At 48.5% G+C, this 23,162-nt stretch overlaps 1 protein-coding gene across 1 annotated transcript in view; it reads right to left on the bottom strand.

Annotated features, from left to right (window-relative positions):
* LOC111071001 overlaps positions 1-21,282 on the bottom strand; it is a 47,452-nt gene extending 26,170 nt beyond the window's left edge. The window contains exon 1 of the mRNA XM_022362076.2: positions 20,326-21,282. Coding sequence (XP_022217768.2) covers positions 20,326-20,391 — 66 coding nt within the window. The 5' untranslated portion in view covers positions 20,392-21,282. The remainder of the gene's footprint in view (positions 1-20,325) is intronic.
* Between the last annotated feature and the right edge of the window lie 1,880 nt (positions 21,283-23,162).

A 23,162-nucleotide genomic window follows, 5' to 3' on the forward strand; every position in this document is an offset into this window, starting at 1 on the left:
ATTGCTTTTTAGCGGATCGATAGCTCCAAAACTTAGAAGGATCAGACACCTTTGGAGCGGCTCTGCCCTTTGGGCTCACCCATCATCCATCATCCGATTGGCCCCAATAATTATAGCGTCTCGCTGTGGCTACCGTTTTTACCGTTTATGCTGGCTGAGCACGCATGGAATTCCAGCCAGATCCAAAAGGAATCTTTTTTTTCCCCCCTTTGTTGGACACAAAAAATTATGGCATTGGCATTCGCTTTGGTTTTGGTTTTGGTTTTGATTTTGGTCGCTTGGTGCTTGGTGCTTGCTGATCGTGCGGATAAACTTAAATCGGTGCCGAAGGTAGAGCTGCTGTGCCCAGCCGCTGGCTAGTTTGTCAAATGAGGGCAAACCATGGTCAGAAAAACAAAACAAAAACCAGAGGGAGAAGATCCTGCCGCCCGAAAACATGTTCTGAAACTTAATAAAGGCTGCGGCAAGAAGTCGTTGCTGTAGATGTAGATGTGGCAGTGGCTGCAGCGGCAGCGGCAGCGGCAGCGGCGTCTCTCTGCTTTCCACAGTAGCCGCATCGAGTTAGCGATCAGCGACAAGCAGCAATCGATCTTATGTTATAATCATCGCCAGGCCTCTCGCGACCATCAGCAACGATTTAGGCCTGCAAAAATTCATTTACGCTTTAATCAATTTCATTCACCACGGCCGCTGTCCATGTCGATGACGATGGCGATGGCGATGGCGAACAGAGGAGACACACGGAGAGACATGGAGATGGACCCGCAGACGGCAGCCAAGCAACGCCTAAGGCCGCCGTCCGACAATTTCAGCTTACATTGATCTCGCCTTCTCCCTGTCCCTCTCTCTCTCACTCTCTTCAGCGACGGGACCAGATCGGAACGGGCTGGACCGCACCGGACCGGACCGAGTTGGCTTCTGTTCCCGGCCACATGTCAAAAAATTGACGAAAATTCGATCAAAATTTTAATTGATCGCCCTGCAGTGATTTCGGTTCCCGAAAAATTGATCTGCCCCTGTACCTCTTCAGCCGCTCCCGCTCCAGCTCCCTCTCCACAGCCTACCCCTTTCGACGCGCGCGTACTTGCCGTAATTTTTGGTTGCCCCACGAAACGAACGATCGGCGGACGAGCGACTCGTGTTGTGATTATGTTAATAGAGGTACTCCCCTCTGCTGCTCACCACACCCCCCTCGGGGGGCAGCCTGCCCAGTTCCGCATCCCGCCCTAGGGGGAGGACGGCGCTCACTTCGGCCGGAAACTGAATGGCCGGCGGCCGCGAATTCTGAAACAATCAAACATTTCAGACCCTGCCACAAAATGCCTGGCATTAATGGCAGGAGAAGATGATCCTCCAGCAATCATGATGGAAAGGCTCTTCTCCAGAATGAGTCATCATCCAGAGAGTGAGAGAGAGAGAGGGGAAACTAATATGAAGCAGAAGAGGATATTCTGTAAAGTATTTTTAGAACTTTTCCTCTTCAGATCTCCCTCTCTCTCTCGCTGTCTGCCCATGAAAGACCTTCGGATATCTCGCAAGTAAAATAACCTTCAATTAATCCATCCTCGATCACACTTTACCATTCCCCTGCTGAATTTTAATGGCGATCAGTGCATTAATCAACTGGGCCCGCTCCGAGATCCGGCATCCGATCATCCTCCCTGAATGGTGCCAATCAAGGTCCGTGCCCGTACCCTCCCCATCGACTCGTAGATTTTAATATTAACCTGTCAAAGGCCATAATTGACGACGATTAACTTTGTCTTTTGTCTCGCGGAAAATTTACATTTTTATGGTTCAATAAAATAAATCAAGGGGCGCACAAAAAACAACAACGAGCCGAGTCAGAGGAACGGACCAAAGAGCAACGAGCAAAAGAAACCCCAAGCACAGTGGCAGCGAAAAGTAATTGCAGCACATAATAATCTCGCATTTAATAATCCTCATTAAAGCGCAAAATCACGTCGGTACATTGTTGGCCCTGGCCCGAGAAGAGCCTGGTATGGGTATCCATCCATCCATCCCCCATCCACTGGAGGACAGTTTACACTAACAAATATCACCACCTCACACACAAGAAGGATGGTGGGTTGAAGGGGCTGAAGGGGAGACCAGAGACGACCATAAAGGTCCAGCCACTCTCGAATCTCTCGGATCGAAATTAGAGGCCCTGCACTGAAGCACTCCGGTGTGCTCCAGTGTTTCCCTTCGCTGCTAAGTATTTTTTTTCAGTTCGAAATTCCAGAACAGGAGCTTCTGTTTCCCAAAAGTCAGTCCCGAAATATGCACAGGCCTCCCCAAAAAAGGAAGGCGGTGGCGGCGGGGCCGGGGCCGGGCCGGGCCGTGCTGGGGCAGCTGCGATGCGCATCAATCGATGATATGATGAGCTGACGTTTCGGGTTGACGTTTGCTTGTCGTCAATACGTCGCCTAATAACACGTCGCAACAGGTAGTCCCCGAACATCAACCGAGCGGACAGGCCAAGGGGACAACGGACAGACCGCGATTCTGGACGGACACACTGAGATTCTGATTGCGACACAGATACAGATGCACAGCAGCCCCAAAGCTGCGCTGCATACCCAGAAAGGAGTCAGTCTCTTTTTGGGGGCTCGATGGAATTTCATCAATTGCATCAAAAATATGAAATTAGTTTTGGGCCCCGAAAGCAGCGACTGACCAAAAACTGGCAGTCTCTGTCGGGACTTTAGGTACGGGGCTACTGGATTTTTAATGTGTTTTAATCATCGACAGCAGCTACTGCCTCTGCCTCTGCTTCTGCCCCTGTCTCTGCCTCTGTTGTTGCTCCTCAGTTGTCCTGTCCTGCTGTCTGGTCAAATTGTTTTTGTGCGCCAGAGTATCTCTGATCCTTTGGCTTTTGCTGAGGCTGATGCTGATGTATGGCACATTCCATTTGGGCTATAAATCGTTGTTGCGCCTGGCACCATGGCGCTGTCTTGTCCTTGGTAAATATCATTTGATTTCAGTCGCAGGCATTAATTGTTTTTGCCTCGCGAGTGCTGCGTGATGGGAATGACTGATCAACTGCCAGACGGATCGTCGGGCGGATCGATGATCGCTGAGAATGAAAACTGTGCTGGCCCACATCCTGAGGCTGTGTCTGTGGGAGCATGGCATAGCCAAGGATAAGCTGATCTCTCCGAAACAGTCGCCAATATCCCGGGATCCCCTCTCCCAGTTGCCTTGTCAGTCACAGGCCTTGTTCTTGTCATGTTCTCTGTCAGTTTGTGTGCCCTAAAACATTCTGTAAGTGTTGATCAGTTGAGCAGCGATCTGTGGCATGCTGTGGCATGCGATCTTAATCGCTCTCACGAACGCAGAGAGCAGAGTAAGTAAACAAGAGGCCCAGAACAGAACAGGGCAGACCCAACCAGACCAGACCAGACATTGACATTCCACTCTGTCTGGGATTATGTTCGAGTTGTCTCTGTCTCTGTTTGAGATTTTTCTTCGTTTTTGCTTATCGGGAGGAGCCTCGACCTGGCCGGCAGCCAGCTCCCTGTCCCGCCAAGACATTACCATTTCCATTGGCCGATGCTGGGTCGGGTCTCTTTTTTCTTAACGTACGATTGGTGTTTGGCAGCGTTTTTATGGTCATTCGACGGCCTCTGTTATTAATTATCATCGTCAGCGGGAGGCGATCATCGTCTCCGATCGGTCCGGTGTTCGTCAAATTCCCCAGCGATGGCACTGGGCACTGGTTGTACCCCTTACCCCGTACACCTTATGGAGAGGGGCCAACCAAGCATTTGGAATTCGGCGCGTAGAAATATCATTTTCGTGCATTCGCTAACCGATTTTGTCTTTGTCGCAGTCTCAGTCCCAGTCCCAGTCTGCCTCGCATTTGCTTTTCGTAATTTGTATGAGATTTTTGGAATATTCCTGCCATTTTGCCATTTATGTATGTACATACATATGTATGTATGTACGAGTGTGTGTGTGCATGCCTTGTGTCCTTAACGAAATTGTGATTAAGTGTTTCAATATCGAAGTGACGAAAGGCAAAACCTGACAAGCCAACAAGGACTGGCCTCGGACAGAGACATGGCCAACTCCAGCTCCAGCCTCAAGTCCAACTCCAACTCCAAACTGCAACTCAAACTGAAGCGATGGCGAACATCGCCTGCAACGTGCAAAATAATTAAAAATCAGCGAACGTTTCGCTCCAAACATATCCCCCCCGAGCAGCCCGCAGCCCAGAGTCCCCCCCTTGACAGATCGACGCCCGCATCGAGCTGGCGAGTGCGAAAAAACGCCATTTAAAGATGCCACAAAGCCGCAGATAAGCAGAGACAATGCCGATGACGATGCCGATGCCGATGACGATGCCGAAGCGGGACGGCCCTAGTGGTGTGCGATGGCAGCGATCCGAAAACCGGTTGACAAAATACGCTGGATGCGAAACCCTGGTATGCGATCAGTTGGAGCGATAGCCAGATCCAGACCGAGTCCCAGACGATCGCGGAAGAATGTCTTGCCAAATTACGAGCCCGTCCAACAGCTACCCAGCTACGCAGCCCCGCCTCGCCCCCCCCTCGTTCACAACCCGTTCCATCCCATCCGAAACGAACCGAACCGATCAGAACAGAAGCGTCCACGATGATCGCTGGAACTTGGACTTGGACTTGCACTTGGACTGGGACTGGGGACTTGGGGCATGCTCATGAGCATCAGCGACATTTAATTATATTTCATTTCATTTTATTTTACTGCTGCAGCTTCTGGTGGTGGTGGTGGTGCTGCTGCTTCGTATGCTTCATATGGTTTTTTTCGGTAATGCCTGCTGCACTCGACTCGACTCCACTTGAGTCGCGTTGCCTCGCAGCGCAGCGCAGCGCATCGCATCGCATCGCCTCAACGCATTAATGATGACTTTGCCCTGAATTGCAGGGGCATACACTCAATAATAACAATAATCATAAAGGGGAGAACCAGCAGCGGTCGTCGCAGAAGCAGGCAAATCGCCAATTGGCAATGGCATGCCCATGTCCATGTCCATGTCCGTGTCCCTGTCGTTGGCGATGGCGATGTCGAGGACCAGCTCCAGCTTCAGCTCCAGGTTCGGCCATGTCTTGTCGCCGAGCCTTGATTATGCGCGCGTTCCTTGCTCATCACTCGCCCGTGCACTCCCATTCCGGGCTCCCTGCAACGTCCTCATTATTTCTACTCGTTCGTCATCAATTTGAGATCATTGCTGCCGGTGCTGCTGGTGCTGCCGGTGCTAAGAGTGGACAGGCACTGAGACAACTGCAGGAGTGGGACTGCAGAAGGCAGCCAGAGAGAAGGAGACGAGAAGGTGTCGAGTGCTTGAAATGTTTTAAATACGAAAATTAATAAAGCTCTCTCGTGGCCGGCAAGTGTGTTGGCATTTTCCATTCTTTCAATTACCAGCATGAAGAAGTATTTTGCCCCATCCCGATGACAGAACCTGGCAAATTATTAACTTAACACTTGATGTCCACTTAAAGCGATCCATCACGAGCCACGTCAGGGCGAGTCCAGGGAGTGGATGTGTGTTATTGGTAGGAAATATGTTAGAAAAGTTTTGGGAATTAACTCTCCAAAATGTTGTGTCTAAATACCCAAAGGAAATGCCCAAAATGCCTGTAAATGTGGCTTAGGCACCTGCCAGTTGAGTATTTGAATGGAAGTTGCCTGTACCACAGCCTGGTTCCCCCCAACCCCTACACTCAACTAATGATTAGTTCACCGTTTACCTCTGTGAGAGTAACAGCTGACAGCGGACATCTTGCCGAGGGGTAGAGTGGCAGGGGCAGTGCCAGTGGCAGAGGAGAGCGGTGAGTGTGAGTGACTGCAGTGACAACCCCGCATCGCATGGGACACTGCACTGCCGTTTGTCAACGACATCCTGGCATATGTAGGTGCCCTTGCCAATGCCAAATGCCGAGCGTCCAGGCCCCGAATGCCAAATTACAATTTCAAGTTCAACATGTCGGGGCGGCATACATAATTTCCTCGATTGCAGCAGTGTACCTCAACCTCTACCCCACTGTGGCCCGGATGGAAAAATCGTTCATGTGTGACCTGTGCCTGCCTCTGGCTCTGCCTGCTAACTGTTTCACATGATCCTTTGTGTGGCTGCCATCCATCCCTCTCTGGCCCTGCTCCCTAGTCCGTGTTGCGCTTGAGGAATTCCTTGCTCAACAAATTATTACCTACACATATGTCCCATTCGATCCCTCTCTCTCTCTCTCTCTCTTTGCGTTTGTGTGGGTTACTCCAATTATAAGTCAATTAAATAGGTTAAAAGTTAGAAATAAAAAACGGATGAGCAGCCGACAGGAGAGGGGACACAATTTTGTCACGGCCAAATGAGCAGGAAACAATTTATGAAGCTCACAAATTCTCATGAACCATCCAGCAAATTTCTCTACCTGGCTACCCGACTGGACCCCACCCTTCTGCTCTGTCCTTGGGCTGGCTGCTGTCTGCTGCCTGCTGTCCACCGATCGACTGCTCGCTCGGCTCGGCTTATGTAATCGTTCGACTCACAAATTAGTTTCACTTGAGATCTATATATTTTATTTATCAATCAATAAAGAGAGCGGCCCGTTCCAATGCCGAGATTCATGCAAATTCTAAACTGATTCCCAATTGGCTCATTGATCAATCATTTAAGCAAACCAAGAGCAAAGCAATCAAGTGATCTGTGAGCCTAATCGACACCCAAAGACGCTCGCACTGCTACGTCACACAGGGAGGGGTGCGGGTGGTGGTGGGGGGTGGCAGAGGTAGGCGCAACCATCAAGTGGCAGCAAACGATTTTAATTCAATCGCACCAATTAAGCCCGTAGGCGCCCCCAAAACCGTAAACGAAACCGAACCCGAACCCGAAACCGAGAGAAGAGCTGCGCCTACTGGGGGCCCCGCTCTACCGATTGGCTTCTACGAGTGCGAGTTATGCGCTCAATTAACTGACATACTCGCATCTGTAGATGTAAATAATCGCACAGCCGCTGGACAATTTGCGTCAGAACGCCCGTACAGCTCCAGCTCCAGCTCCAGCTCCTGCTCCTCCGCTCGAGGAATTTCTCGAAAGCAAAGTTCAACATTTCGTTCGCTTCGCTCACTAATCTGTCGGGGTCAATCGATGTTAAGTAGAATCACGAATACCAAATTAATTGATGCCGTTGATATGGAGCAGCAACCAAGCCAAGCCAAGCAGGCCTCAACCATCTGCTGCAAGATACTCTCCTCTCTCTCTCTCTCTCTCTATGTCTGTCTGTCTGTCTTTGATGATCCATCCAGCCTCTCCACCCCATCTTTCTGTGATGTGTGTCAATCTGTGTGCTGGTGTTCTGTGTACTTCTAACACTCACTGTCCGACGCTCCGACGGTCTGAATGGGTGTACATATATATGCGTGAGTGTCAAATGGGTAAATAATACCCGGTTCATGTTTTGAATTAATTCCAATTGAGATTCATTTGTAAGCAATCAGTTGGATTGTTCGGTGGCGATCTCTTTCGGCTTACACACAGATATATAGATGGCTGAATCTCAAGCCAATGTCATCTATGATTTCCTTCGCCCCACAGATCCTCAATAATATTTACCTACTATATATAGTTACTCTCTTCCCCATAGTTCTTTCCAAAGAATGAACCACTCCTCACTCTGCCCTGCCCCAGCTAAGTGCCGAACTAAATGCTGCCTATCGCTTGATAGACGTAATTAATAAGACACGCCAGCAATCATAATTGAAAACATGTCTTTTAGCGCCGAAAGCCTCGTAAGTGCAACACGTTGCCATCGCTGGTTGGTGAGGGGGGCCGGTAGAGAGCCGACCTGCACCCATATCAAACAATCTTAAACTTAACAAGCCACAAAACACAAAACACTCCCCCTATTGTGGCACCTCCAGCCAGCTCCACCTCCCCCCCACCCACTGCAAACAGCTACTATATCATCTGCCATCTCTGCCCATCGACAATTGTTTGACTTTGTGGCAATGTTGCAAGCTGCAAAATGCACTTCACGTCCGTCGGCAAGTCTCGCTGGCTCCCTCTTTCACTCTCTGAATGTGTCTGTATCTTTGGCTCTGTCTGCTTCTCTCTGTGTGTGTGTTTGTGTGCATGTGCATGTGTCTATTAGCAAAGACAGCTATGAAAATACCAGTTGCTGTTGCTGTTGCCACTTGCTGCCGTTGTTGCCGTTGTTGCCATGTTGCTGCTGCTGCTGTGTTTCTGTGTTGCACGTGAGACGCAGACGAGCGTAAGATAAACAATTGCCTCTCGGACGGCAGCAACATTGGAGGGAACGTGCGGCCAGCCAAATGCAATTAAGCTAAAAATGTGAAAAATATCCCCCAAGCGTTACTCCCGTGCTCCAGCCATGTCTGTGGCCAGGGAATGGCTGCGGTGTTAAATAAAAATGTAAATGATGTCTGCTCTGCTTTAAATTGATAAAAGTTCTTCGGCTGCTGGACGGGATCCCCAGCGAAAGTATCGGAAATGCAATAGGGAGCGTGGAATATTTGATATAAAGTTTTAATTGGGATTATCGGAGACGCAGCAATGCGATAGGAAGGAATAAAATAATGGGATACAAAATATAATATACAAAAGAGCCAAAATGAGTTGGAATTAAATGCAAACAATTTTTATGGGAGCATTTCGGAGTATGTGGATGGGCTTTAAAGGAAAACAGATGGGACAGAAGATGATTCGTTAGACACTCCACAATGGAAGGCCATAATCTGTGTATGGAGTTTCCTCTATGGAACACTCACTGGTTGCCATTCCAAATGACTTGACTCCTGCGACTGATCTGATCCGCCGTCTCAGATTCTTAAATCCCGCGAAACAAAGCATAAAAAACCTAGAGGAAAAAAAAGATAGGGACTGTGAGAGAAGGATCCCTCTATCCCATGGACTTCCATTTCAATTGCAAAACATTTGAACAGCTGTGCGCGATAGGCAGCCGAGCAGGACCTGAAGCCAAGGGCTCGAGTCCTTACTGTAAGTGCAGTTGCGTCGGAGTCGGAGTCGAAGTCGAAGTCGGAGGAGTTTTCTTTGACATTTGGCTGAGCGCAAGTGCAGTGTAAAACAGGACTCTAGAAGCAGGGAGCCAGGGACCCAGGACTCACCTTAGCCCAGCCCGAGGGGTCTTGTAAGCGAAGGAAGGAAGAACAGGAAGTGGCCTGCAACTGCGTCTGCAACTGGGACTGGGTAACGGCAAAGAAGATAGCCGAGAGCCCTACTTAGATAACAATTGCAGAGCAGCAGAGCAGAGAGAGAGCAGTGCGAAACTGCATTCCCAATGTAACTGCAACGGGGGTGGAGGGGGCAGACAGGACAGCTGAGGCCTCCGAGGAGTATTCAAGTGGAAAAGAAGGCGATGAGATGCGGTTCCTTCCTGCGTCCAGTATGTGTGTCAAGGGCAGGCGCCAAGGAGCTCTGCTCTGGTGGCTAAGGAGTGAGCCCAGCTGTCGCCGTAACCGATTCAGGAGTCATAGCAGGAGTCAGGAGTGAGGGGTGAGGAGTCAGAGTCCCAGCCGAAGCAGGAGTCAGAGTCACACCCACCGCAGGACAATCAGCAATGGAACAAAACGAACGAAAGTGAACGAGCGAAGGGGAAAAGCGAGAGAAAACCGCAAGCCAAATTGACCGGAAGCTCTTATTAATTTGCTATTAGCCATAGACAGACAGGAAGTTAACTTAATTTGTGTGGCTTTGGCCTAAACAGACAGAAAAACAAAACAGAAGAAAACAGAAAAAAACATACAGATGCGACACAAAAACAGCAGACAAAACAAAACTTATTCTAAACAGGATGTGAAAAGACAGGGAGAGGGAGTGAGAGTGAGAGTGAGAGGGAGAAGCGAACAGGACATGTGAACACGGCGAAAACTTCAAAGGTCTAATGGAAGAGCAAAAGTGACAGGGAACAGAGGGAGAGAGAGAGCACGGGCTGGAGAGAGAGAGAGAGAGCCAGTGAGCTTTTACCGTTAGCCTTAATGAATCCTGATTAGATCAGGGATGTACCTGGCACAAAGGACATGGATCTCATCTGTGCACTCCCAGCCCAAATGGGAGACCAATTAAAATGTTTGCTCTAGTTGTGATAGGTCACTCAACCACCGCCCCCGCCCCACCCCCCTTGTGCCATTGCATTGTTTTCACTTTTGGCCCATGGTACAAATAAGGGGGCAGAAGGAGCCAGCCAGAAGAGCATGAGGCGGGTACCAGACAGATCGCAAGTAAAAGACAAGAGAATAAAAACAGAAAGAAATAAGGAAAAAAATAAAATAAAAGTCGTTAATGATAAGAGACCAAATGACGTACAGCCCCTCTTTTGCTGACGGGGAAGGAGCGATTAGACAGGGGCAGACACAGAGACAGAGCCAGAGACAGTGCCAGAGACACACACATGCCAAGGTTCACCTTGGAAGTACGAGACGAAGTATTCCCGTTTTTATTGCCCGAGCGACAGGAAGCACTCTGGCATACAATGGGGGGAAGGGCCCAAGCCCAAGCCCAATGCCCAAGACCAAGAGCTCTTCGGTGCGGCTGCTGGTGGTGCTGCTGGTGCTGCTGCTGCTGCTTCTGTGCCACAAATGAGGTGCGAGCTCTCGATTTCGAGATTATCATATCAGAGCATACACATCGGATGTGTACGGCCTCGCAGCACCCTCATTCAAGCTGGAAACAGCAGGAGGACAGCAGTCCTGTCTTGTCCTGTGCTGGCCTGGCCTGGCCTGGCCTACTTCTTGCAGGCATGCTTGCCCCTGCTGAAAGTGAAACCCGAGGTATGACAGGAAGTCTTTGTTGACGTGTGCCAACTGTATTGTGGCCCTCACATCCAGCACGTGCCTCGTGGCCTCGGCCCCCCCATCGAAGCTGCAGCCCCCGTTCAGATGTTGTGACCAATGGATGAATGGTCCTGTTAATCGGTTACCGTTACTGTTACGGGTCTCGCCAAAGGACAGTAGATGGAAAGCAGAGTGGAGCTAGAGCTAGCCACCCATTCTGTCGCATTCGTTGCATCTTTTTTTGTTTTTCGCGGCTGGCGTCAAACTTCCTGAACTCGTTAACGCACAGCCTCGCCTCTGGAACTGAAAGGGCGCATGGGAAGAGGATTTCCCCGCTGGTTTTTGCGGTTCTCTGGCAATTGCGAATAATGGTTTTATGCGTTTGCTGACAGTTTTCAGGCGAGGCCAACACTTTTGTTCCGTTTGATTGGCTTAATTATTTGTAGACAAATGCCAGTGGCAGTGTCCCCATCCGTGTGCCCACCCAACTCCGATTCATAGAACATACGTAAAAACGACAATTAAAGAGAGAGATAGAGAGAGAGAGAGGGCGGGCGGGCATGGGGATGGGGATGATGGCTATGGCGATGGGGCACTGTCAGTGAACACGCGCCAAATGTGCTGGGCGGTGGAGTGGGAGAGGGAGAGCCAGCTTGGAGTTGCAATTTCCAAGTTATGCGTGCGAATATGTTGCATGGCCAGGCCGAGTGGCAACTCCACATGGCATGTAGCATGTAGCAAGTAGCAAGTGGCAGGCGGCAAGTGGAAAGTGGCAAGTGGAAAATGGCACCTTGCTGCACCGTGTCTGGCGTTGGCATTTAATGCTTTTCTTGGTGTGAATTAATTTTATTGCCTAATTGTCTCTCCGCGACACATGTTGCAACTATTAAGCGCATTTTAAACAGGCCCAACTATGTAAGTTTATGGGCTTTGCTCTCGAGGACCGACCACGCCTCAACGCCCGCACCAGCCCAGCGCACAGTCCACAGTCCACAGCCCACCCCACACCCCCCATGCTAATGCTCGCCACTTTACGACTGTTTGCCCCTGCCCCTGCCCCTGCCACTGCGCATATTTCTCCAAATATATTTGCCACACGGAGAACACATATTTTTTTTGGCGACACTCGTAATCGGTTTCTGCTCTAAACATCGGAATATGTCTTTATTTTTAAGCAGAAACCAGCCCAAAAATCAGCACACGAACAGGAAATGCTTGGAAGGAATGGAAAGGAAAGCCATTTGAGTGTTTCAGGGAAATTAAGTGAGCAGAAGAAGAAAGAAAGGGGTGCGAATCGTTTCAGAGAACCGAAACGAACCGAACCGAGCCAATACTCCCAATTGCTGACGGTGGTAAGCGGGTGTAAACTATCCTAGCCATCTGTTCAACTTCAAAGATCTTCAGAATTACTTTATGTACGGGGCCGAGTACATTCCTATCTTCAGATCCTCAATTTATTCGGTTTTAGTTAGCAGTTAGCTCTCTGCCGTAAACAGTCCTCCCATAGATACATATCTTTTGCATCTCTCATCAGCATTTCAGCTGTTCCGAACTCGATGTAGACCTGCTGACTGGTCTAGGACCGCCATCACCATCGCCCTCAGTGGAGTGTCACCCTCACCTGTTTGCATTGCCATAGCTACAGGGATCTACTCCATACACGAGTACGCGTATCTCCCTCTATCTCTCTGGCCATATCCGACTATCTCTCTCTCTAGCAGTTCCCCTCTCCCTTCACGTGTTTTATTAATTGCACGTGGGGGGGACCATTGCATTGGTGGTTGTCTCTGTCTCTTCTAGCCGTTTTTTTTTTCCCAGTGCCAGTTCTCCCCTCGTTCCTGCTGGCCTTTTGGCCATTTGGCCAGGCCCAGAAAGGTTGTTGTTTTTTTTTTACTCTTTTTGGCCCTGGCCCTGACTCTGACGCTGGGTCCGTCTCTGGGTGAGTTTCCTCATCGCGTTTTTCCTTAGCGCTTCCCGCTCATTTGTTTCTGTTTTCTTCCTTGGCACAATGGGTTAACCCACACAAAAACACACGCACATTTGATCACTTCCCCGACGGCGTTCGTTTAGCTCGATTACGCTTCCGGTTGCTGCCTGCCTGCCTGCCTGCCTGCCTGCCTGCCTGCCTGCCTCTATCCCCCCTCAACCAAGTATCTTCCTACTTCTTCATCATTCTTCTTGCGCCTTCCGATCCTGCGCAATCGAATGACACAATTTCTGTTTTGTCATCTGCCCCTGTTCCCTGCCTGTTCCCTGGCTGTTCCCTGCCGTGAGCGCTTCCTCTTCTCTCATTGTCATTAGCCTCCTTTTCACTCGATCTCTCTCTCTCTCTCTCTCTCTCTCTCTCTCTCTCCCCTATCTCTCTCTCTCATATGTGTGTAATGATCTTGGCAATTAGATGTATAGGTGTGCGTGCTGGTAAGGCAAATCCATTGTCTGGGCAGGGAACAGCAAACATAAATTATGGGATAATCCGACATAAGCGTATTTCCATGATCTGTACGAGTCTCTTCCCTTTGGGTTAGGCGACTGAATTCAGGCATTCGAATGAATGAATGAATGATTGAATGACTGCGGGAATGACTGTTAGCCGCTGACAACTTCCTGCCGGGGGGAATGGTTCTCTACTCAACTCCCGACTCTTTCCAATTAGTGTTTTCTGTGATTGCTTCCAGCGCTTGCTCCACATGCAGATTAGTCGACATTCACATCACATTACCGCCCCCATGGCGTGCAAAAACTAAACCGTTAGCACCCCCCATCCATGCCCCTACACAGTTTTGGGCTGCATGGGATTAGGTTTAGCTAACACGCAAAGTTTAGCCAAGCCAAGTTGCAGAACAAAATACGATGACACCGATAAGCGGCTATCGTAGTCTGACATGCAACCGATGACGCTGACCCAGGCAAGGTAGCCGGAGCAGGGGAGTGAGAGCGAGGGTCACCTGGTAATGATTTCAATTTGTACAGGAATTGATTTGCCTTTTTGCAGTGCTAGTACTGGTGTAGGGTTATTGTCAAGCACGCAACCCCACGAATGTCGGTGATGAGCCACGCCATTTGGCATTGGGTCAACACTTTGCCAGGCCGCACAAATCTCTGGGTTAGATTTATATATTTACCCAGCCCCCATACGAAGTTCTACCCAAATCTTACCGAAATATGGGTAGGAATCAGAATCGAAACTCTAATCAGATATAATTGTGTTAATTGTGTGTCTAATCAATCAATTTCTGTGGTCCCACTCCACGAATCGGTGGGGGCGCTTCATTAAGATAGCACTGGAAATTTATCGAATGTCGTGGCTCGATTTCTGTCACACGAACAACGGTACACATTTTCGATCTTGGACCTGACGTTGGTTATCTTCGGAGCCGGTCAAATCGAAACCGAAACCGAGACCGAAACTGGCGCATAATTCCCAGAGACCCGTGCGATTAGATTAACCCGCCGACAGTGTCGGGGCATTTGATATACTTGGCCACCTAAATGGATAGTAATTCTTTGGGCTTGTCAGTCTGTCCAGTCTGTCCTGTCCAGTCCAGTACAGGGCAGTCATGTTGAAACATTTCTGATAAAAAGATATACGTACGTACATGTGTACGTACGTATGTATGCATGTCCATGGAGTAGGTAGGTATGATGATGGGGGTCGGCGATTGATTAGATTTGGATAAAAGGCGGCTGGTCACCCATTATATAGATTAAAATTGGTTAATGATCGATTTATCGTCTTGCTGGCGACTTAATTGTGGCCCCGTTTACGGTTCTGATTAAAATTATGAATATACCCATAAGTGAAGCCTCATGCTGCCAGTCCAGTGGTGCGATGTCAGAGAGAGAGAGAGAGAGTTGGAGTAGAAAGAACGTGTCTGAAAGAGAGGGCTGGTGACGGGACAGATAAGTGGATTAGTTGATTCACAGTAGCCAAAGCGGTGGACTGTCGATCGCCAATAAATCGTCGGTAATTTGAATCAATTTAGTTATTGACAGGGGCGGGGAGTGGCCGAGTGGCTGAGTAGCAGAGTAGCTGACCGGCTGAGAGGGGAGCATGTGCAAGTAGCTTATTTTCCCGTATTCCGCTTTCTGCTGCAAATTCAAACTAATCCTCTGTAAGATGTCCACACACACACACACAGACAGAGACGGACAAGAAGTGCTGAGCATTTCCTCTCCCCATTAGCAGCAGAAAGAGACAGAGAGAGATCGCTGCTGGGTGATCGCCACTTCCTGGGCATCGCATCAGAGCAACGTGATCGGCGTCGTCGTCGTCGTCGTTCGCTGTTAATGTGTGACTTTTGCTGTGTGTTTCCAGCGACATTAATTTCGTGTGTTGGATCTTAAGCCGGATTTAGTTAAGCAGCTCAGCGATCGTCGGGCGAGCAGTGAGCAACGATCGCCGCATTAAGTACGCTTCCAGACGCTTCTCCAGCTCCACCTCCGCCTCCAGCTACTGCTACAGCTACAGCTACAGCTCCAGCTCTGGTCACATTTTGTTGGGCCTGCTTAGGAAATATAATCCCTTTTGTCGATGCCCGGCCTGATCGCCGCTTACTCACTGTGCCGTGATGGCGATCACCTGTTTGGCTTGCCAGCGATATTGATATGCTCCCTCTCTTCCTCGTCGTCTCCCTCTCCTGCTCTGCCTGCCGCTGTGGGTCTCTTTTATAATGTGTCGCACATTAGTTAGCAGTTAATACTTTAAATAAGACGAGGTTACCGACATTTTGTTGGCTCGGCTGACTCGACTGACTCGGCTTGAAAGAAAAATATGTATGCTGGGGCTTGTCTGAGCCGATTGCGGCTGTGACTTGTAGAAATCGTTGCCTGTTGCCTGTTGGCTCTTGGCTATTGGGTCTTTGCTGCTGTTTCTGTTTCTGCTTCTGCAGCTTATGATTTTCAACGGGGCGTATTAGTGATAAATAATAAATCTTCAACACCAAAAATATCTTCGTGTAAGCCCCACAATGTCATCGTGATCGGTGCGGCAATCAGAACCAAAGTTTATAAGCAACCAAAAACTCACATCTATATATACATACATACATACATACATATGGCATAAATACAGTCTGTCTGTCTGTATCATATATCTCGCAAGATATTCATTTCATTTCCACTTGTCATAATTCTCAAAACATTCGGAAATTTATGTGAATCGGGATTTGCCTGCCTGCCCGCCCCCATCTATATAAATAGTTGCGGAGGGGACCCAAACTCGTCCAGTGTGTCTATATGGAACAAGCTAAATCCACTAATTAAGAATGAGAAAGGTGACAATGGGGGCGGCAGCGCTGGGAGGTGCTCTCCGAGATGCGTAAATTGTTGACTATTCGATGGTTTTTCCGTGTTTTGTCAGGGTCTGTGCATGCCGATTAAGCTGAATGATAAATTGCCAAACAAATATTTTGGGACAGGAAGGGGACTTTCGGAGTCTAGATTCCCTTTTCTCCCCACCACAAGTTCAATTCCCAAACTGGTTATTATCGCTCTGAAGTTTTCCGTTTCGGCTATTTCGTGCTGTACTGGTACTGTTTTTTTTTTTATTTTTATCAGCTCTGCGCTTGGCTCGCCTTAAGCTACAAAGCCTGAACCGCTTTTATCGCAATGTCTTACAAATCGTTTTATCAAGGTGTCATTAGCCAGGGAACAACAACAACAACAACAACAGCAACTATAGTACATCAACAAGAGAACCCGAAAGGTGTTTTATGATAAGTGCAGAAAGAAAACCTCAACAAGTCGAACACGTTTTGTTGATTATCTCGGGGAGCAGGAGAGCCGAAGAGCGGCACCTTTGAAAGCGGAATAGAAAACCCAAAAAAATACATGAACACGAACCGAAAACCGAACACGGAAAAGGAGAGAATTGATTTAAGGCCCGTTGCAAGTGCCAAAAAGTAATGAAGAAATTGAGAAGTTCCAACCAGACCGAGGACAGCCTGACAACTTGTAATTAACTTAAAGCGTTTTCGTTGTCTGATATCTGAATGCTTCTCATACGCCCATTTCCCGTTCCGGCGAAGCTCTCAGTTTGATTGGAGCTCAGAATCCGCGACAGAAGCAGCTGACGCAGCATCTGAATGCGAATCGGTATCCAAATCGGTGTAGGAATTGGAATTGAAATTGGAATTGGAAGCGGAATCGGAATCGGGGGCCAGGTCCAGCTTCAGCGTCAGCTTCAGCTTCTTATGGTAATAATCATTATAAATTATTATAATCCAATCGGCTTTGAATAATTAATAAACCCACTTATATGTATATATATTTATATATATTTATATGTATATCGCTTGTATGTTAACTCCGCGAAGGCGCATAATCGGGCGGTAAAAAGTCGAATGGTCAGGGCTCGGTGAGTGGGGGGAAGAGATGAGTTGAGAAAGCGTAGAATGAAATGCTAAAAATGTGTTACAATCAAGAAGAAGAAAAGCCAAAGAGATCAACGTCGCATGGGGAGAGAGGGAGAGAGCGAGAGAGGGAGACAAATGGCTGGGGAACATGCTTAAGCCCTGATAAATACGGAATGCCCCAACAGAATGAGTTGGGAAAAGGTGCTAGACCCCAATGAAGACAGAGGACAATGGGCGGCGAGAGAGATGACACTGAATGAGGAAGAAAGGCAGCAGAAGGCGGAGTAGGAGGAGGAGAAGAAGATGGAAAGAAAGCCAACCAACAGAAGGCGTGCCCATGCCCGTGCCCCAGCAACAACAAAGATGACAAACAGTTTGGACATTTATGAGCAGCATTTAATGGACATTTGACTACCGGAATTTAACGAAACCAACGAAACCGAAAACGTGGGAAGAGAGCCCCGCAGGAGTGCGGGGAGTAAGAGTAGAATGCATTGGCTTTCGGGCTGATTGGGAATCCGAATTCGTTGCACGGCCAGATTAAACCCGATTATCATTAGTCTTGCCTGGAGACAGATGAATGGCTGGGATGGATGGATGGATGGATGGATGAATGGGAAGGGGGGTGTGTAGAGGAAATGACTATTAGATGATCGGGCCCATTGAGCAGGAAGCACAACCAACCAAAGAAGATTTCAATTAATAAATATTCCATTATCTGACTGGCCCCCGGACTCACCCTCACCGCTGCACCGCTTCAACCTTCCAACACACTCACAGATTAGACAAAGTCGAACCATTTATAATTTATAAGACGTCCTATCTGGCTGGCAGAAGAAGCAGCAGCGGGGTGAGGTGAGGGTGATCTAACCGCACGGGGCATTATCTATTCGTAGACGTATTCGATATTTTCCAAAAAAAAAAACAAAAAAAACCCACAAAAATTATCACAACAATAAAACTAAATGCTTTATAATTAGTTTGCAAAGCAAAAGAAATCACCAAATGTGACACACACATACACACACCCACAGGCACACACAAACACATACACATACACTCTGGCGGATTTGTTATTGAAAATGATTTGTTATAGTTTACGAAAGAATTGCCATTTCCATTTATTTATACCCATTCTGGCCATACTGGTTTACTATCTGGCCCGTCCGGAGGAAGAGGAGGAGGAGGAGGACGACCAACTTACGGCTTCTTATCTTAATCCCATTCACTAAGCATATGCGTCGACACATAAAACTGTCAAAAATAAGAACCAGCCAAGCAAAAGATGAAACGAATCGAAGTGGAGCCGAAGACGCGAATGCCCTAAGCATATATTCAATGGATTTCAAACTAAATCTCTAGTCTTAGAGCATAAAAGATATTGCTCACTGCACCAACACGATTGCGGCAAGTTTAGTTCCTCTCTCTTGAAATAAATACGGGCTTTTCCCACTGAATGCCATTTAATCAACGATCACCCCTGAGGGAGTAATATACGCACGTTGAATGTAGAGTCAAACCCCCTGGTTCCGCCGAATGTGCTTTTTCGAAGGCGAACCGAGGCTACATTTATGTTTAATCTTTATCCTCCTGTGGCAAGGGGCAGAGTTCTGATTAGAGGCCGCGTATTCCGTTTTGGCTAGGGTATACGGCCCCACGGCACCACGGCCCCATATATGAATGACTGTGGCTTTGTGCTGTTTGTTTTTGAAAGCTCTTCGATTTGGGCAGTACAATAATTCTTGTGGCATGATTCGGGCAACAAGACAATGACGATAGGTCCGTCCCCGCCTGCGCCCTCTTCTGGATCACTTTGATGATTGGGATTTGTTTAATATACAACATTGAGGGGGGGAAATCTCATTTGGAAATCAAATAGAAATAAAGAGCATAAATTCATGGATTAGTCAGCCTGTTTTCAACCGATTTTGTGGCGATATCAACGGGTTGGACAACGGTTTGGCTGGGCTGAGTGGGGTGGGGCGGGGCTGGGGCAGGGGCTGGGGCTGAGACCAAGGCAGAGTCAGATAAATATAATAATTACACTCACACAACATAATCAATTATGTCTGCTAATAAACGGAGTCCGGACATACCATACAGACACACGAGCACCCAGCTACCCAGATATCTGGTGAGTGTGTCTGTGTGACATGTGTACGAGTGATCCCCCCACCCCCACTGCCCCTGCACCGAGGGTGGGTTGGACTAATCACGCCAGCATGTTCATAATCAATTTTATCGCACTTATTTGGATTAATTGCGATATCACCGACAGCGCGAACGGGTGACGGGGGCGCTCGAGGTTCGAGGCCCGAGCCACGATAAAAGCGAAGTGCCTCGCTCGGCGATGACGCGATGGCACAGCCCAAAGAGTTCAACTACATACATATATGTATGTACATACACACGTAATGCTCTATATTGTGGCTACATATCCCCATGCCATACCCATCCCATACCGGACCTTATCCCCATCGATATCTAAGTTTGGTATTGCGGCGTCATCGCCTTATGCCGAAATTACCAGCATTTGTCAAAGTTACCGTCGGGATTATCTTATCTGCCTGGCAAAAGCCCCCCGAGAATTCAACCCACATTCGGAGTTGGGCCTGGGCTGGGAGCCAGAGGAGCAGCAGTTCGGTTCGGTTCGGGGATCGGCTTTACAATGCAATTAGTCGACAAACAAACCAAAACAGAACAGAACAGCGCAGCGCAGAGCAGACCCCCAACAGTACGGAAAAGATAAATAAATGGAGTTAGCCAAGAAGAGCGAGGGTAGGGTGAGGCGAAAGTGTTGCGTGTTGCGTGTCGCGATAAGCAGCACCGATCTCGAAAATCTCAGCCGATAAGGATTATCTTAATCTGCATAAATAGCAAAACGAGCGCATATCTACACAAATTATACTGCCGTTATCACTTGGCCATAGTCATTTGGCCATATGTTTGCTTTGAACTGATTCAGCCCGAAACGGAACGGGACGGGACGCAACGGAACGGTACACCTTCCCAGGGCAGTCGGGGGTGGAGGCCACTCCATGGCTGACTAAGTGCCTCTAATAGGCGTGAAGTGCCGACGGCAATGCCAAGAAGATGACGATGATGAAATCTATTCTAGATTGCATCGTAATCTGCGTAATCTGTGCGTAATTTCGCAGCGATCAGATCTGGAACTCACCTGCTGTCCGGCATTGGCGGCCACCCAGGCCTCGGCAAAAGTCTCCATGGCGCTCTGGAAGTCCATCGTGCGGGCGGTTCAAAGTTCTGATTGGCTCGTGGGGGCTTTCTTTTCTCTCTTTTATGGCCAGATGCAGCCGGCTCGCTTTGGCATTAATTGATTCAAATTTGAATGGCTCGAATGGGGGAACTCTGATTTTATTGCAATTCGTTAGTGCTTGATTGTAATTGTAAATTGTAAATTGAAGCGCGATAAGGAGCTAAGGTAGGGCCCGATTCCAAATTCGATTACTGCCCGGAGATTTCTCTAGCGGGGTGACGGTGACGGTGGCGTTGGCGTTGACGTTGGCGGAGAGGCAAATTAGACACAGGCACACACACACGCGGGACACACACACACTTTGAAATACGGGAGGGTCAGGTAAACGCGCGCCTCGAACTTGCAACTTTGCTGGAACGGATTCGATGACGACTTCCACCACAAGGCTGCGCGGCTTCCACTGATGCAGTTCTTGTTGGCTGTGGTTCTGGTTGTTGTTGCTGTTGCTGTTGTTGCTGCTGTTGCAGTGACTCTCGACGCGACATCATTAGTGCAGGCGGCACGGGCACGCCATAGCCGTAGCCATAAAATCGGGAACTGAGCCGAAATCAGGGTCCTACACTCAGGTCAGGATAGGCAGCGTGTCAAATGCCGGCTCCCGCGAAGCGATAACAGTTCTCGAGTAAGTTGGGGATCCCCGTATGCAGATCGATTCGGTACTGGGTTCTCTTCCCTCTCGCTCTCTCTCTCTCTGTCCCTCTCTCCAATTCTGTTTGGGTTCGGTCTGTGGGCAGTTGATTGGCTAACAGGCTAATGGCACTCAATCCCTGGCCGATCGACCATCGACTCGCAAGGCGTATCTGTGTTTCGTTGTATTGTATCTTTGTGTCTGAGCGGCGCGTCCTCTCACAGCTCAAGTTGGCGGGCAACTGACGGCATTCTTTCGCATTTGCAGTTGGCAGCGGCGCCGGCTGCCTTCGGCTCCCCATCAAGTTCGTTCTCACCCCCATTTCAATGCCGCCCTCGTGTGTGTGAGTCACGAACGAACAGAACGAACAGCAGACACACACACAGACACAACGGTGAGAGCGGCGAAACGCTCTTGGCTGGAAGCAACGCACGCTCTCTCTCTCTCTCTCAGTTGTATCTGTGTGCCTGCGTATCGCTGGTTTATTTCGTGTGAGAAATAGTAGTAGAATCCGGAAGCAACAAAGATAGAAAATGTTTTGGCACTAATTGGAGAATTCTTTTGGAATTCTTTCGTCTTCTTTTAGTTGGTTTTATTTTATTTTATTTATTTATTTGAAGAGTTGACTTCTGTTTGCAAAACTCGAGTCAACATGTTTAAATTAGCTCAAATAATATTTATAAGTTCTGAACAACAAAAGTGCTTAAAGAGAGCCGACCTGGGTTCGATTTATGTACATATATGAATAAATTGTGGAAAGGCAAATAATGCTCTGTGAAAATTGTAGCCAGAATTGTGGTACGGAACTGTGAAAATAGTTGGCAAAGCAACAGGCTGATTGGCTTTAGCTCTAGTCATATGTCATACGTCCATACGTATGTGAATATGTATGTAAGCATACATACCTGAACGGATGGAGATGAAGACGTTGCAAGCATATGGAAAAATTAATTATTATTTATTTAAGTGTGCGATTGGCTATTGCTACTCGTTCTTATTTTTATGGAAAAACATTAGCAATTTGTTTTGACATTACAGTAATATGATTATGTACATTTGGCATTTGCATTACATTACATAAGTTAAGCCAGATCTTTCTTTTTACCCGCAGTCAGGTCAGGTTCCCAGAAACCCTGTCAATACTGGCATAGAATAGTTCAAAATCATATGCAGCAGTAGTTGATAGTGTCTGTGGATTATCAAGTACTTCGAATTAAATTTCGTTGAATGATTTTTATTTTGAAAGCAGATCCGTACAGGCTTTTGTGCGCTGGCTTCAGCACACTTATCGTTGCATCGGGGGAATCCAAAAGGTAGTAGAAATACTACCAACTTCTATCCTTCGTTCGCTCAAACAAAATCTCTTGCCGGTGTGCGTTTGTGTGTGACCAAAACAAAACACACACACACGCAGAAATACAAACGCCAGAGAGCAGCATTTTCGGAGAGCCAAAAGCCAAAGAGAGCGGCGAGAGAGGGAGAGCACGCACACATGGACAGTGGGTAAAACCTGTTCCGGCGCAGAATTGCACTTGTCGCCGCTCGCAGCCTTCGCCCACCCCCCCAAGCTGCCCCATCCCATCCACACCTCAGCTCAGCCACACCCCTCCCACTCCAGCAGAAGCCTCGTTCGGCTGCGCGTTTTCTTTTATTTTTTGTGCGCTGTGCTGTGGCGAAACGCGATGGATTTGCTGCAAATTCGGGTGGAATTACTCGAAGCACAAACACACACAGACACACAGACATAATATATACACACACACACATACACGCAAAAGCACCAACACATAGGGAGAGGGATACACTGTGTAGAGTGGGCGTGGGCGTGAGCTAAGCAGGTGGGTGCGAGCAGAGCGGCAATACGTTCGGCTCTCCGCAGCCTTCGACGGGATGAAAGAGTAAATCGGCTGCTTCTGGGTAGACGAATGGGGGTGGGAGAAAAGGGGCAGACAGTAGCAACACCCACTCGGCATTTAGCACCTCCGTGAATGGCGACAGCCTTCGTTCTCGGCTCGTGCACGAAGTGGAGCCCGGAACGGAACCAGTCCCCCGGGCCCCCATGGAGCCATGGCAGGCCAGAGATAAGAGCGCAGATAATGCGCGCGCATTA

Source organism: Drosophila obscura, unplaced genomic scaffold (genome assembly GCF_018151105.1).
Source record: "Drosophila obscura isolate BZ-5 IFL unplaced genomic scaffold, ASM1815110v1 contig_186, whole genome shotgun sequence".
NCBI classification, from domain to species: Eukaryota; Metazoa; Arthropoda; class Insecta; order Diptera; family Drosophilidae; genus Drosophila; species Drosophila obscura.